The 13,986-nt window shown below is 34.4% G+C and overlaps 1 protein-coding gene across 3 annotated transcripts in view; it reads right to left on the bottom strand.

Annotated features, from left to right (window-relative positions):
• LOC142345807 (uncharacterized) overlaps positions 1-13,986 on the bottom strand; it is a 51,110-nt gene that overhangs the window by 4,076 nt on the left and 33,048 nt on the right. For 2 of the 3 annotated variants that reach the window (XM_075398180.1, XM_075398178.1), the window contains exons 8-11: positions 12,209-12,466; positions 11,682-11,969; positions 6,659-6,931; positions 246-488 (exon numbers count right to left, since the gene is read on the bottom strand). In XM_075398180.1, coding sequence (XP_075254295.1) covers positions 246-488; positions 6,659-6,931; positions 11,682-11,969; positions 12,209-12,466 — 1,062 coding nt within the window. The remainder of the gene's footprint in view (positions 1-245; positions 489-6,658; positions 6,932-11,681; positions 11,970-12,208; positions 12,467-13,986) is intronic. The other variant, XM_075398179.1, reaches the window with a different exon arrangement.

Genomic DNA, 13,986 nt, shown 5'->3' with positions numbered 1-13,986 from the left:
AGATTTATTTTACGATAACACTTTTCTGAACTGTTTTCTTCCCCAGTAATAAAAACTTTTGTTTTCATATGTGTCTGTGCGAACAAACTTTTGCATTGAAAATGGTTTGCTTAGCTTAAAAAGAGCTGGGCCATCACAATTTATGCTATTATAGAGGTGTATAAATAACAATTACTTAAATTACAGATGGTCATATACTAGGGGGGGGGGGGGGGGGGGGACAAGTTCTAGTTGCAAGAACTCACAGCACTGTGTAGAAGTAGCATCAAGGAATGTCTGGTCGTTGGGACATTCGCTGCTTTTCATTCTGTGAGTGAGTCGCACATTGAAGAAGTTGCCAACAATCTTTGCATATTTCAACGAGTGAACTTTGGCACTTTTCAGGATTCCAGTAGAGAAGATGCGCTGGATGTTGTCCACCGATAATCGAGAAGCGTTGATTGCTGACTTAATCTGTGCCATTGTGTATTCCGGGATATCTTGTGTTTCTGAATAAAGAGCAAAAGGATTAATTAGTTTATGTAAAAAATGTCACTACGACAATCGATCGTATCACGCCATCAAACATCAGAAGCATTTCGAAGGGCTATAGTGTTGCATTTTAAAATCTTTATAAAAGACAGAATAGCCAAAGTTCGCAGCAAACTTTTTTTAATCTTGATCTTGTTAAACTAACAAAGGTTTTAAGACTTCACCGTGTTATAACCTACTGTCGATATAACAATGGTTGTCAAAAACTAGGCGCGCGTACGATTGCTTGAAATGCAAAAGCTATAGATAATTTTCAAACTTTTTAGAAAATAAATTTCGATAAGAAAATTTAAAAAATCACATTTAATTTTCTGCTTTTGTCTATCACTTTGCTTTCTGATTACCAAAATGACAAATACTGAAATGAAAGGTAAAAGAATAAAATATACTTGGTAAATTTATTTGATACATTTCAACCTTTTTGACTTATTGCCATTTGCGCGACATAAAATCAACATAAATGTTACGTATCATAGAACAGTAAACTTTCACAAATTTTGCTTTGTTAACTGTTAAAACTAAGACAGGTCGTTGCATAGGCTAAGCACAACGTTCTCATGTGCACCAGAAAAAAGCCATAAAAAATGGCATTTTCACGCATTGCTTGGCTTTGAGCCCCTGTTGACTGTTCTCCGTTGCCTTTGTCTTTTGTTTGCAGAGGATGTAAACTAGAGCTCGCTCTGCCGTGGCTGCGAGAAAGCCATTAAACGCGCGCACCGTTTCATCAAAGACGACTTAAAATGTGCTCCTAGATTTTTTAAAAGTTCTGGTCTTAATTATCCTCATTTTGGAAACCAACCTCATTTTTTATCCTCATTTTCGACCACCAACTATTTTTAGAATAGAAATTTGTTTGATTTTTTTCAAACCTGTCAAAAACAATTGTTGAGTTTTACTGCTAAGATAACTGATCAATTTTTTAACGTGCATCTAAATTAATCAGTTTATGTTTTAACATCCAATGATGTGCTCCAAAAATGCCTGAAAATTGATTTTCTTGAATAATTGCTCAACTAACTTTAATTTCTTCGTCTTCAACTAAGTCAATGGAAGCGAAATCCTAAATATAGCAGTATCTGAATTAAAAAAATATTTCATGTTGTTTTGTTACCTTCCGCTAAAAAGAATTGATCGATGTAAACTGATAGTGCGAGCTCTAACATTTTGAACCCACTGATTGGATCTTTGCAATCCCCTATTGAATTTTACATATTTTTTGAAAATTGAATGTTTAAGGCCTATCAATAGCTACTTCAGTTATTGTTCCGACCCCACTTGTGGGGGGAGGAACTATATACTCAAATGGGTTTTTTTTGTCCCGTGAATTTTGGCCGACCGATATATTCATCGTAGAGAAATGTGCGTGGTATCATTAAAAAGCTCGTCCAGCGTAGAATTCGAAATTAAAAAGATTTTTTTGAATTTCGTTTTTTTCGAGGCGTTATCGAGGTTTAAAGTTTCATGTGAACACTGGATATTTGGTTCACTTTTGTTCATTTTTACCGTAATTTTCGTTCGAATTAACGTTTTTTCTACGAAAAATTTAATTCAGAACTAGATTTCACGCCAAAAAGTAAATCAATTTTAGGTTTTCAATAGACGAATGGAGATAATAAAGACTAGTTCTAGTCTTAGAGGGAAGTTTAATATATAAAAAAAATTCGAATTAGGTTTGGGAGCTCTTTTTTTAGAAAATTTTGCAATTTTTTTTGTTTTTTCAAGTCACCTAGAGACTACTAGACATTTTTAATATCAAAGTTCCGTTAATGACAAACCTCTTTTACGGTCAAATGAGGCCCAATGAACAAAAAATTTGTTTCGAAGGGATCGCTCATGTTTTTTTTTTGGACTCGTATCTCAAATTTCGTAATTTCAAAGGAAATTTTGATTTATTTTTTGAGGTTTTACTATAGTTTTATAATCCTATGGCATAAACTTGTTGACTAAAGGTGCAATATATTTGCTAGTGAGCATTAAGTGAACCTATCTAGTGCTGTGAGTGGACAGCTAATCGTTGTTAAGACTTTGAACATAAATTTTCGAAAGTTTTTAAAATTAGTAAATCATAAACTTATTTTTGTGAACTGTAAGTTCGTCTCACTAAAAACAGGATTGAACTCCTACAGACCACTGCAACATAAGTTAATCTCATTGGCGGCTTTATCAAATAACTATTGGCTATACGTCTTCAATGCCACAAGATCTCAAATTTTTAAAAAATTTTTGGACATTTCGTTTTATTGGTTCATATTGAAATCTTATCACGTCATCCTAATATTGATGGCTACATCTTCCTTTAGAGAAGACGTCCAAAGGATCATAGATAAAACTTTCTCAGAAAAAAAATATGGTTTAAATGGCTTCAACACTTTCTTCCATTTTTCTAAAGAAATTTTGGTTTTTGCCTGTATTTGTTGTTTTTTTTTCATAGTCATAAGACATATTGTGATGTCTTATTGATTACCTAGGCATCATAAACATCCTTGTATTCACATATCCTGGCATAGCTGAGCGTATTCAGTGAATTCCTATGAAAACTTTTGAGTTTAATGGCTGTTACGACTTTTAAAATATTTTTTTATTTTTTTTAACATAAATCAATCTTAAGCTTATTTTCGTGGATTGTAAGTCAGTCTCGGTAATGACAGAGCCGCTTTTTTTCTACATCAGCAACAATTTATCTAGTTAGTGGTTTTGTCTTCTAACTATTGGTTTTTTTGACTTCGGTGCACGAGTTTTCATAATTTTTAAAATTTTTTGATTTTTTTTTTAGTAATTTTGGTTCCTTTTGAAATCGTATTACTTTATCCTTATATTGATAGCTCCCATTGGCTTAGTGAAGACGTTCAATGGATCGTTGAAAAAATTTTCAGAGAAAAAAGCTTATGGTTTGAATAGCTTCGACACTTTCTTTCTCAATTTTCTACCGAACTTTTGGATTTTGCCAGTTTTTGTTGTTGTTTTCATAGTCAATGACTTGTTGTAATGTCTTATTGATAAATTTTGAATGAGAAACATCCTAGTCGTCACATCATTTAGGCATAGTTTAGCGTATTAAATGCCTTCCGTTGAAAGCTGTAGAATTTTTTGACTTTGATACTATTGGTTTTCTCAAAAATTTTGTGGTTTTGTTGTATTTTTCTTTGCCATACGGCTTATTGTGATGAGTTATTGATGTCACATGAATGAAACCTATGATTGCTATTTCATCAAGGCAGAATTTAGTGTGTTTAATTAACTTAACATGGAGCACTTTTTGTTTTAAATTCAAACATCTCTTTTTGTTATCTCTTCATTTGGTTGACAATTAAGTCAAAAATGTAGACGAGCTCGGGTCGGAACATCATGTGCAAACGCACATTAACGAGCCGCCTTGTTTGTTATCCAGACGTATGCGGGTCTCTTTTTTAGTACTCATATAAAGATCGTATATGATTTCATGCAAACCATACACTATACACTTGTAAAATCATTGTATGCTTTCAAAGAAATCTTGCATGGTTCCTATATGAAATCATAATTGGTCGTTGAGAGAGTTTATCGGAGAAAAAAATATGAGAAGGTTTAATAAGGCAAGGATTATTGTCATTATTTGAAATATTGATTTGTATGAAATCAATATTTGATATCAATATACGTTTAATATTTTAAATCGATATACAGGGATCAGAATTGACTTCATACACTTGTATGTCTACTACCCGGATCACCAATTCTTAGTAGTCATACAAGGATCATATATGATGTCATACAAATCATAACGTATTTCCTAGTACGATCCTTGTATGACTACTAAGAAATCATACATGATCCCTATATGATTAACAAGAAATCATATATGAAACTAGTATTATTACCAGGAATCAAACATTTATATTCACAAATCTTGTTACTATATATGTTTTTTAAATTTTATTCGATAAGGCATCACATATGTGATTCCCCGGCATCACTTTGTGATCCGCGAAATGACTCTAACTTACAATTTCATTTGAGAAGTTGGGCACTAAATAAAAGAGTAAGTCTAGATAGACAACTAAAGTTTTGATATTCTTTCAAGCCAGTTAATACCTATAAATGCTCTTTTATAAAAAAACATTCAAAAGAATTTCTGGCATATAACTTCAAAATCGTATGTTCTAATCGCAAAGTTGGTCTTTTAGCGCACACAAGAAGAATCAAATGTGGATTGAAAATGCGATAAAATAATTTAATAGGTCCTCTGACTACATTATACGAGAAATTGTGGCACCACTCAATGTTTTATGTGTCATATATGACATAGTATGATTTCCAAGAAATTTTCGCGAAATCATACAAAGTAGATTTCTGAGAAATTGAAAATTATAAAGTTTTTAGGCTGAAATTTTTTGTATGATCCCTGTATGATTTCTAGGAAGTCATATATGATCCTTGTATGACTACCAAGTGTTCATACAAATCATATATGACCTAGTATGATTACTAAGAATAATATATGACCTAGTATGACTACTAAGAATTTTGTATGATGAGCAACCCAGGTAAGCAATCAAAACGGTTCTCGTAAAAAGGGGGATTTGAAGCCGACACTCGAGACGCACTGAATAAATGCTTTCGATGAAAAGATAGCAGCTGTTGTCTATCGGGGCACAGAAATCACGGATGACGTGTATTTCCAAAGAAAGGGGCGGGTTCCAGTGAAGAGGAAACCCAAACACAATAAAGGAGAGGGATTCTACGGAAGTCGAGACTTTAAAACATGAGAGGGGGTACAAGTAAAACCAGGACCCAAAATCAACAAAGATACAAAGAGAAGGACGTCCAAATGACGCCGGGAATCAAACAGAACAATAAGGGTGGTTCAAGTTAGGACAAAATTTTTTCTTGGCAAATAATTCGCATTTAAATTGATTTCAGCATTTATAGATCAACTTTTGTACAACTTGTTTTAATCTTTATGTGGACCGGAACTGTGCTATGAATTTTGTTGTTCCAAATAGTGTTAACTGAAACAAACAATGTGAACCGTCTAACCTACACAGGGTCGCATATAATGAAAATCGGAGACCTTGAACCTATTTCTTTAAAGAAAATTTTGCGCAAAAAATTTGCCGAAACGGCGCTTCTATCCATATTATTCTTTTAAATGAAGTCCTGTAAAAAGCTGATTAAGCACTTTCTATTGTGGTTTGATTTTTTTTATCTTCATATGACTAAGAAAACATTGAAATCATTAATATTCTAGTATGATTAAAGAGATTTTAATTTTTTGCTCTGATACGTTGGTTTACACCGATTATAGCTTCATTTGCTGCTCTTGTGTCCCTCTTTTTACTTTTCGAGTCTCTTGTGTCATTTAAAAGATTTTGCATGATCCTTTTATCACTACCCCAGTCGAGACCGGTTGGTTATCTTGCATGATCTTGCAAGAATCTTGCAAAAAATGGTTATCTTGCCAAAAGATTAGGAATATAGGTTGTAGGATTTTTTGCTTCAAAAACAGTTATTTTGCAAGATTCTTGCAATCCAAATGGCTATCTTGCAAGATTTTCCAAGACGAATAGTTATCTTGCAAGATTCGTACAATCCAAATGGTTATCTTGCAAGATTCTTGCAAGAGGAATGGTTCACAAGATTCTTCCAAGAGGAATGGTTATCTTGCAAGATTTTGCAGGAATCTTGCAAGATAACCATTCGAATTCGACTGGGATAGCAAGAATTTTTGAAAATCATAAATGACCTGGTATGATTTCTGAGAATTATTTATGAAGAGGACCTGAGTAGCCATTCAACAATCCTGGATAACTTAGATCAACAGCGAGAGGCTAAAATCAAACGCCGGAACTGTAGAAATTAATTCCGACTGTTTGTTGGATATATGGCATCCATCTTTTTTGCGTAAAATGCTTTTATCCTTTCATGTAATTTACTGTCCGAGTTATAATATCTTTAAGGTCATTTTGACATAGCTGTACTCAAATTGGGGCTATTTTCCCTTTTTCGGGAAGTTCCATGACTTGTGCTAACAAACTAACTTTGGTGGTTCAAATACAGTAAAGTTAGTTAAACAACCCACCCCGGGGAAATTTAAAGTTAGTCAGTTGGTATTTGTGGTTAGTAAGGAAAGAAAATGGAGAGAACGAACCCAACTTACTGAAGTTTGCAGAAACTTTGATAGGAATGTTGAAGAAATATTTGTCAGGCAGCTTTGGTTTCGTGTCACTTGGCACACATGAAGCTTGGATCTTGCCTACGTCACAGTTAACATGTCCTTTGCAGACGTCAAGGTCATCAAAGTTCAACTCAGATCTGAGTTTCTTTCTGAAAGAGTTGAGGTGTGACTGAATGTATTGGACTGTTGCGTTGCAGTAGGTCCCGTTCATCAGAAGAGGAACTTCAAACGTTGAGTAGATGCGACCTGAAATAATGAAGTAGTGAGATAGTTCAAAACGTTTTGTTTTAATTGAATCGAGAAGCTTTTATGCTAAAGATTGGCACTAAAATGATAATATTTATGGTAATTAGTAGATATTGCATTAATGTTGCAAACTTTTTGAAATCCCTGTTGAAGTTCGGATAACTAATAGTAATATTCTAGGTCAATTTTTTTTACTTGTTTTGTCAACCCTCCTGCTATCAATTTCGGTAAAACAGGGCTAAGAGGGCTCGAACCGATTACCAACACAACAGCTGTCTAGCGTACATTTAACGTTTAACTCAACCCTAGTAACTTGGCAGTTCCGTGCGGTTTAAAACTAGCTGTTGGTTATGGCATATTAATAGTTGGTATATTTTGCGTAGTTGTTTTGATAGTTAAAATTAAAAGGACGATGACCCCGGGCGTGTGATGAAAGGATTCAATTTTTGCAATATAATTCAAAACTTTCGAGAATCTCGCAAGATTTTAAAATGAGTCAAAAATGAAAAAAAAAACATAGCTGGCAGATTGCCAGAAAATAGCCGCAATAGATTCGTAGATCGGCAGTCTAAAAAAACAGTAAAAAAGACAGACCAAAAAAATTCGTGTTTTCATTGAAGGCTGATCTGTTATATTTTGATTAAAAATCTGTATAATTTATTGCTGCCTCTATTAGCTGATCTCAATTAACCTTCATTTAGAGTGACAAACACCCATTTGACCTTATCTCTTTGAATTAAAGTAAATAAAAGTCAATTTCAAAGTGATGAAGTCATTTTTGAGAGTGAGGTAAGTCAAGTGTGACCAAAAATTTAATCACGCGAATTGACAAAAAAACTCGCTCCACTATGAGCGAAAAATGACGTCACGCATGCAATTCAGTTAAAATTGCATGAACAAATGAACAAAAAGTGGCTGTGACGTCATATGGTCGTAACAAAAATCATGACGACGAAATAAAAAAAAAGATAGCCGGACAAGTCCTGAAATACAATTATACAATTCAAAGAATTGAATGAAAAACTTAGAATTACGCTACCGGGCCAGCAGATCAATTCAACGATGCCAGCCAAAACACAAACAAAATCATCTCAAAAAATTCGGAAACAAACATTCAAACAAACTAAACAAATATATAATCATTGATAAAACTTTGAAGCTTTTAACCCTAAGGCAAAATTTAATCTCTTTAAATATACATATTTCAGAAATATGCTCAAAATCAAAATTTGTTTCTGAAATTGGTGCAGTGTTATATCAGCAAGGCCTGAAAAAGTTCATTGGCCCTTGAAGATCGATTAAATCGAAAATATTCAAAAATTTTAAAAAAAATGATATCAATTGAAATTTTAATGAAATGTTGCTGAAATTCGTGATTTTAATTGGTTAAGAATCATTTCCTAAGAAATAATTCTAGTGTCTCTAGAGGCTATCCAGTAAACCAATTCCGAGCCTTGAAAATTTTATTGGTCCAAAGATCGATAGGCAATAATTTTTATTAAAAATTTCAAATTTCAAAAAAGCAGAAATTCGTTGTATTAAAATGTTGAAAACCATCCAATTACACCCTAGCAACTATTTAATAGCATACTATCAAACCCTGTATGAGATTATCTGGCTTCTGAGGCAAGAAAACTGAATAAAAGACAATTGTTTTGAAAAATTTTCAAAATTCGAAGGTTAAAATGTTGAAAACAAATCCATTGAAACTAACAGCTATGAAGTAATTTTTTTCAGACCGCGGAATAGGTTTCCTGGCACTTGAGAATGAACAAAAATCAAAAATTGACAAAAACTTTAGGAAACCTCAAAAAAATTGCAGATTTTATCGAAAAAATGCTGAAATTTGAGACATTAAAATATTGGAAATCACTCCATAATTACTAAAAATCAAACAGTTCCCCATTATCAAAACTTAAAGGAGATTCACTGGCCTCTCTAGCTGGGAAAACTCAAAAAATGACAAAAATTTTCAAAAACTAATATCATTTTGTGTGTTTGTGTTTGTAGTACCAAACATATAGCTCATAAATTGGTCATAACAAGTTCTTTTGTCTCGCAAGAGGCCTTCATCAACTTCTAAAAACTTCAACCTAAGACTAATCGATCAAAAAACCTAATAAAATCACAAAAAAACAAGATAAAATGCACCATTTTGAGCCCAAAAACTCCTAAAAATGACCTTTTAACCTTGAATTGAGGCCATCCGAGCAGCTGCAACACTCTAAGCACTTGAAGGACTCTTAACTTCCACTTTGGGCCTCTAATGAAACTTAATGCCCGCTGGGCTTTACCTGTTTATCCCGTTTTGAAAGATCAAAGTCATTGAGAAATGTGTGAACACATCTTAAAAAAACATAGCAGGACCAGTCCTGACGTACAATTCAAAGAATTTTCATTGACTCAACAAACACTAGACCTAGAACGGACAATGAGTGAATTGGTAAAACCATTTCAAAAAAACAAAAAAAAACAGAAAATCAATGTCAAAATGCTGACAAAAAGCTAGGTCTAGAATGAGCTGTGAATGGATTGGGAAAACCATTTAGAAAAAAGTTCGATTCAAAAAATAAAAAAAAACAGTTAAATCAGAGTGAAATTGCCGCATGTGAAACCACTACCGAGAAACCGAATTTTTGTTCAAACACCATTTTTGCACTCTACTTTAAATTTAGAGCGAAAAAAATTCACGCCGCAAAACACTCGCTTTTTTGCTCCATTTCCTGTTTCGGCGTGACCAAAATCACCACTCCAATTTGACTTCAAAAATCATGAAAATGTGTGAACAGATCTTTAAAAAAAACATAGCTGGAAGAATTCCGGAAGCAACTCGAAGGGTCAAGACTTCACTAACAAAACCATAACTGCAGCGGAAGCCACTACCTTTTGTATTAAACCATTATCTCTCATGGTCCGCTCTAAAACTTGGTGAGGCTTACACCACTGTAACCAAGAGAAACAAAATGCAGCAAAAATTTATATTATTGAAAATGTTTGGTAACGTTAAAAAATCCGAAAAAATTAAGGTGGCCAAAAAACTGATAGTCTGAAAAAGCTGACAAGGTTATCAATTGCTTTCAAATGATTCATGATTCTAATCTGAAAAAGATCGCGAAAGCAAACGGCAGATAATAATCTTAGAAACTAAGTTAAATCTTTTCAAAAAAGAAGCCTCAATTTTATAAATCAGAAAACACCTATAATTACACTTCTAATTACTGCGATTAAGACAAAAAACAACACACACTTGTTCCCTGTTGTACATATGCTAAACAACATGATTTCGTACCAATTCAAAAATTAATCTGATTGTAGAAAAGACATAAGCAGCAGAGGAATATTCAAGGCAAAGTATCGTTTAAATTAATACCAAGGTCGGACGAACGTTGCAGTAAATAGTCATAAGGGGAAATTTTGGAATAGGCTTGTTATCGAACTCTCAGTACTGCCTTATGTTGAATGAAATCAATTGCAAACCAAAGAAATGACGAAAATCTAAGAAAAATCTGAATTCTTTCATTTTTAACAAATGAAAAAGTCAATATACCGAAAAAAATGTAGGTGCCAGGACAAAGCAAGAATGATACTAACTAGAATGAGAAGAATAAGGGCACAATGTAAGGAACACCGTAACAAAAAGACATTCTTGATTTTTGAAAGTTAAAAATCCATTTTAAAAATTTAAGAAAACTGAATACATTTCATTGTTCACCATTCAAGACATAGAAAAGATAACGATTCATCCGATACAAAAATTTATCCTCCTGAAGAGAACAAAAGATAGGAAAAAGCAGAATTTGTAAATACGAAACATTGAAAAAAATGGTCAAAAAACTTTTAAGACTGCATTTATGAAAAAGTTTTAGCTGTTTTTCAAAACCTTTATTAAAATTGTTTTATTGAAACGAAATTGAAGTCCCTCATGTTGCACAAAAAGACTATTTCTAGCATTACAACCAAAAACAAACAAAAAACTGACGAACATCGGAAAAAAGCAACCAAAATCGGATTAGCATATGTACAACTTTGTAAAAAAATTACACTGAGGGAGAAAGGCGTGGAGTATATGAATTATCAAAAAAAGTTGCCATTTTAACTGATTTTTGACAAAAAGACGGTTAAAAGATCCAAAAACGAAGAAGTTAATAGTAAAAAAGAAGCCAAAAATTAATTAAAAAATCAAGAAATATTTGCCAATTTTCAAACTGAAACGCATTTTCAGGCTCTGCAAAACACTGTGGCATCAATTTCCGAGGTTGACATTTCAATATAGTATCGAAAAAAACTTATTTCTACAAGAAACCAAATTAAAAGCAAAAAAATGGCCGCTTAGACGAAAAAAACGGCTAAAAACGGTTATCTATATGTGCCATTCAGTCAAAAACTACTTTTCAAAGTCAAAAAGTCATTCACTAAACGCAACGCATGATCAAAAAACTTCTCTCGCTTAGCGAAAACCTGTTCACCAAGATGGCTTTTCTCACTTTCGCTTTTAGCTCAAAATGCCGCGTGAACAAATCTACTTCCTGTAAAAAAACCGAGAGAAAACCAATACTCCTCTTCGAATCGTAAAAAAAAACAGCGCACCAATACAATTCAAATTCTTTGAATTTTAATAAAAAACACAGCGCCCCAATACAATTCAAATTCTTTGAACTGTAAAAAAAACCAAGAGACGGCCAATAATAGGCCCAGCTATCGCTGGGCGGCTATTAAAAAATTAAAGCTCCTAGAAAGTGATTTAACTAACTCGGATGATAGCAGTCCGGTGCGCCCATGTAGGACATTTGCCCGCCAAATACCCCCGCTCCCCTGCCATCTCTTGACATTCCCTCAGCTCTCCGAGGAGTAACCCAGTAAGAACCTCCTTGTGTCTGTGCACATTGCAGTGTGAGTGACTTGGGGTGTCCTGCGAAAGGGAAGAAGTAGTCCTCGTGTGTGCATGTCAAGTTGCACTCTTCGTCTCCATTCTGATTGGTCGAGCAACTCATTCGGATTTTCTCCGCGTCAGGAGCTAATTGGGGGCATTTTGTAGTTCCTGAAGTTAGACTTAAATGTCTAAACGTTTGAAATTTTAAAGGTTTGGTGTAATGTGGTCATGAAACTTTTAAGAACGCTATTGGAGCGAAACATTAGATTAAAGCCTTCTGCCACTTGAGATTTATTATTAGCAGTCAATGACCTTCACAAACCGTCAATGAAAATTTCAGACCAGTGTCCAAAAATTTTATCGTAGACAATTGTAGACAAATGGTCTTATCTTGGTTGTCAACTTACTTATACAGTTGAACTGATTTGCATGTAGAAGATATCCCTCCGCACACTTGCACTCATAACTGCCCCCCGTATTCTCACACATTTGATCACACCCTCCATTGTCCCCCCATTCTTCACACTCGTCTATGTCTCTGCAGTGTCTGTAGTTATCTCCGAAGGTGGTGAACCCTGGTCTGCACTGGCAGTGGTACGACCCAAAAGTGTTCACACATTCATGCTCACACAGAATGTCCCCCAGGAATTGACACTCGTCAACATCTAAAATTTCAGACTTTTCTACTTTTCATTGCCTCTCAACACACCCAATGAAATATCATATTCCACTTCTCGCAGCACTATTAAAATAGCTTAAACTGTCCTAGTTGAGATATAGACTCCGTGAAAATACCCAGTAAGTCATGGGTTGAAAGTATTGGCTATGGTGAACGTACCCTGAGTTGGCCCAAGATGATTGCGGTTGACAATTGGTTCACCAAAATGAACGTCCTTGAATAGGGGTAGACCAAAATAATTTCTCTTTGATTATGGCTCGACGAAAATGAACAAAGAACCATTCAATTCACTCATTTTTTGTAGAGAAGACCAATAAAAATCCCCGGTCGACTTATGAAATGTCGTGGTCGACCGAAGTTGGATATAAAAAGATTTTGGGTGGATGTAAGAAAAGACCATAGTGGACCATTATCTAAATGTGTTCTTACATAACGTAATCACAAGTTTTGATTTTTGTTATTGGGGCACGCAAAAAAATTAATTGCTGTCAAGAAAGAAAAGTTACTATAGCTTCTTCCATATTATCCCCCCCCCCCCCCCACAAAGTTACAACCCCTATTATGGTATATTTACGGTTTTTGGATGGGGTTTTATGTTATTTTTTGACCACCTAGCCGAGAGCTACAATTAGAAAGAGCCTTATAAAGAGACTTTACACTCTTTCACTTTCAATCGCTTTTGATGCTGCGAAGTATTTCTCTGCATCTATTTTTCTGACAAAAGGTACCCGGACTGAACGTCATCTTAATCAGCACTGAAGACTTTTATTTGCAAGTCTTGGATCAGTACTGTATCAGAGCACTGATCATGTCACTTTAGACTTGGCAGGTCGTGAATCAAGTCTGAAGACTTGGAAAGTCTTGATTCAAGTCTTGACTAGTCTTGAGTCAAGTTTTGGAACGTCCGGAAAACGCAAAAAATAGCCGACAAATCAATCGTCCAAAATAGGTCCAGAAAGCGCAAAAATTACCCGTTATTTCGTACAAAGTATGTCCGGAAAACGCGAAAAAAGCCGACAAATCGTCCAAAATAGGTCCGGAAAACGCGAAGAATAGCCAAAAAATTGGAATAGGTCCGAAAAAGACAAAAAAGCAGACAAATCTTCCAAAATAGGTCCTGAAAACGCAAAAAAAGCCAACAAATCGTCCAAAAAGCCAATAGCAACTCAAAAAAAAACTACAAACAAAGCAATTAGCTTTGGCTACACTTTTTTTTCCTGAACTCAGGTTGCAAATGCTACTATAACGCTGAATTGATGCCATTCTGTGCGTATCATGGCAAGTTACGAAACTTTTTTGGTCACTTCGAAATTGTCGCTAAAATTGTTTTGAGACTTGTCAAGTCTCGGGCAAGTCTTCAGACTTGAAATAAAACGTGATCAGTACATATTACCCAACCCAAGAAGTGTATTTCACTGGAGAATTACTGATCAATACTTGAAACTCGTTCCGAGCAGTGATTATCTCAGTAACAACTAATTAAAAAAAATCAAATGGCAGACAGTT

Source organism: Convolutriloba macropyga, chromosome 9 (genome assembly GCF_964194025.1).
Source record: "Convolutriloba macropyga chromosome 9, txConMacr16.3, whole genome shotgun sequence".
In the NCBI taxonomy this organism is placed as follows: domain Eukaryota; kingdom Metazoa; phylum Xenacoelomorpha; order Acoela; family Convolutidae; genus Convolutriloba; species Convolutriloba macropyga.
Note: the sequence above shows the minus strand (reverse complement) of the source record. Positions and strands in the feature narration are given on the sequence as shown.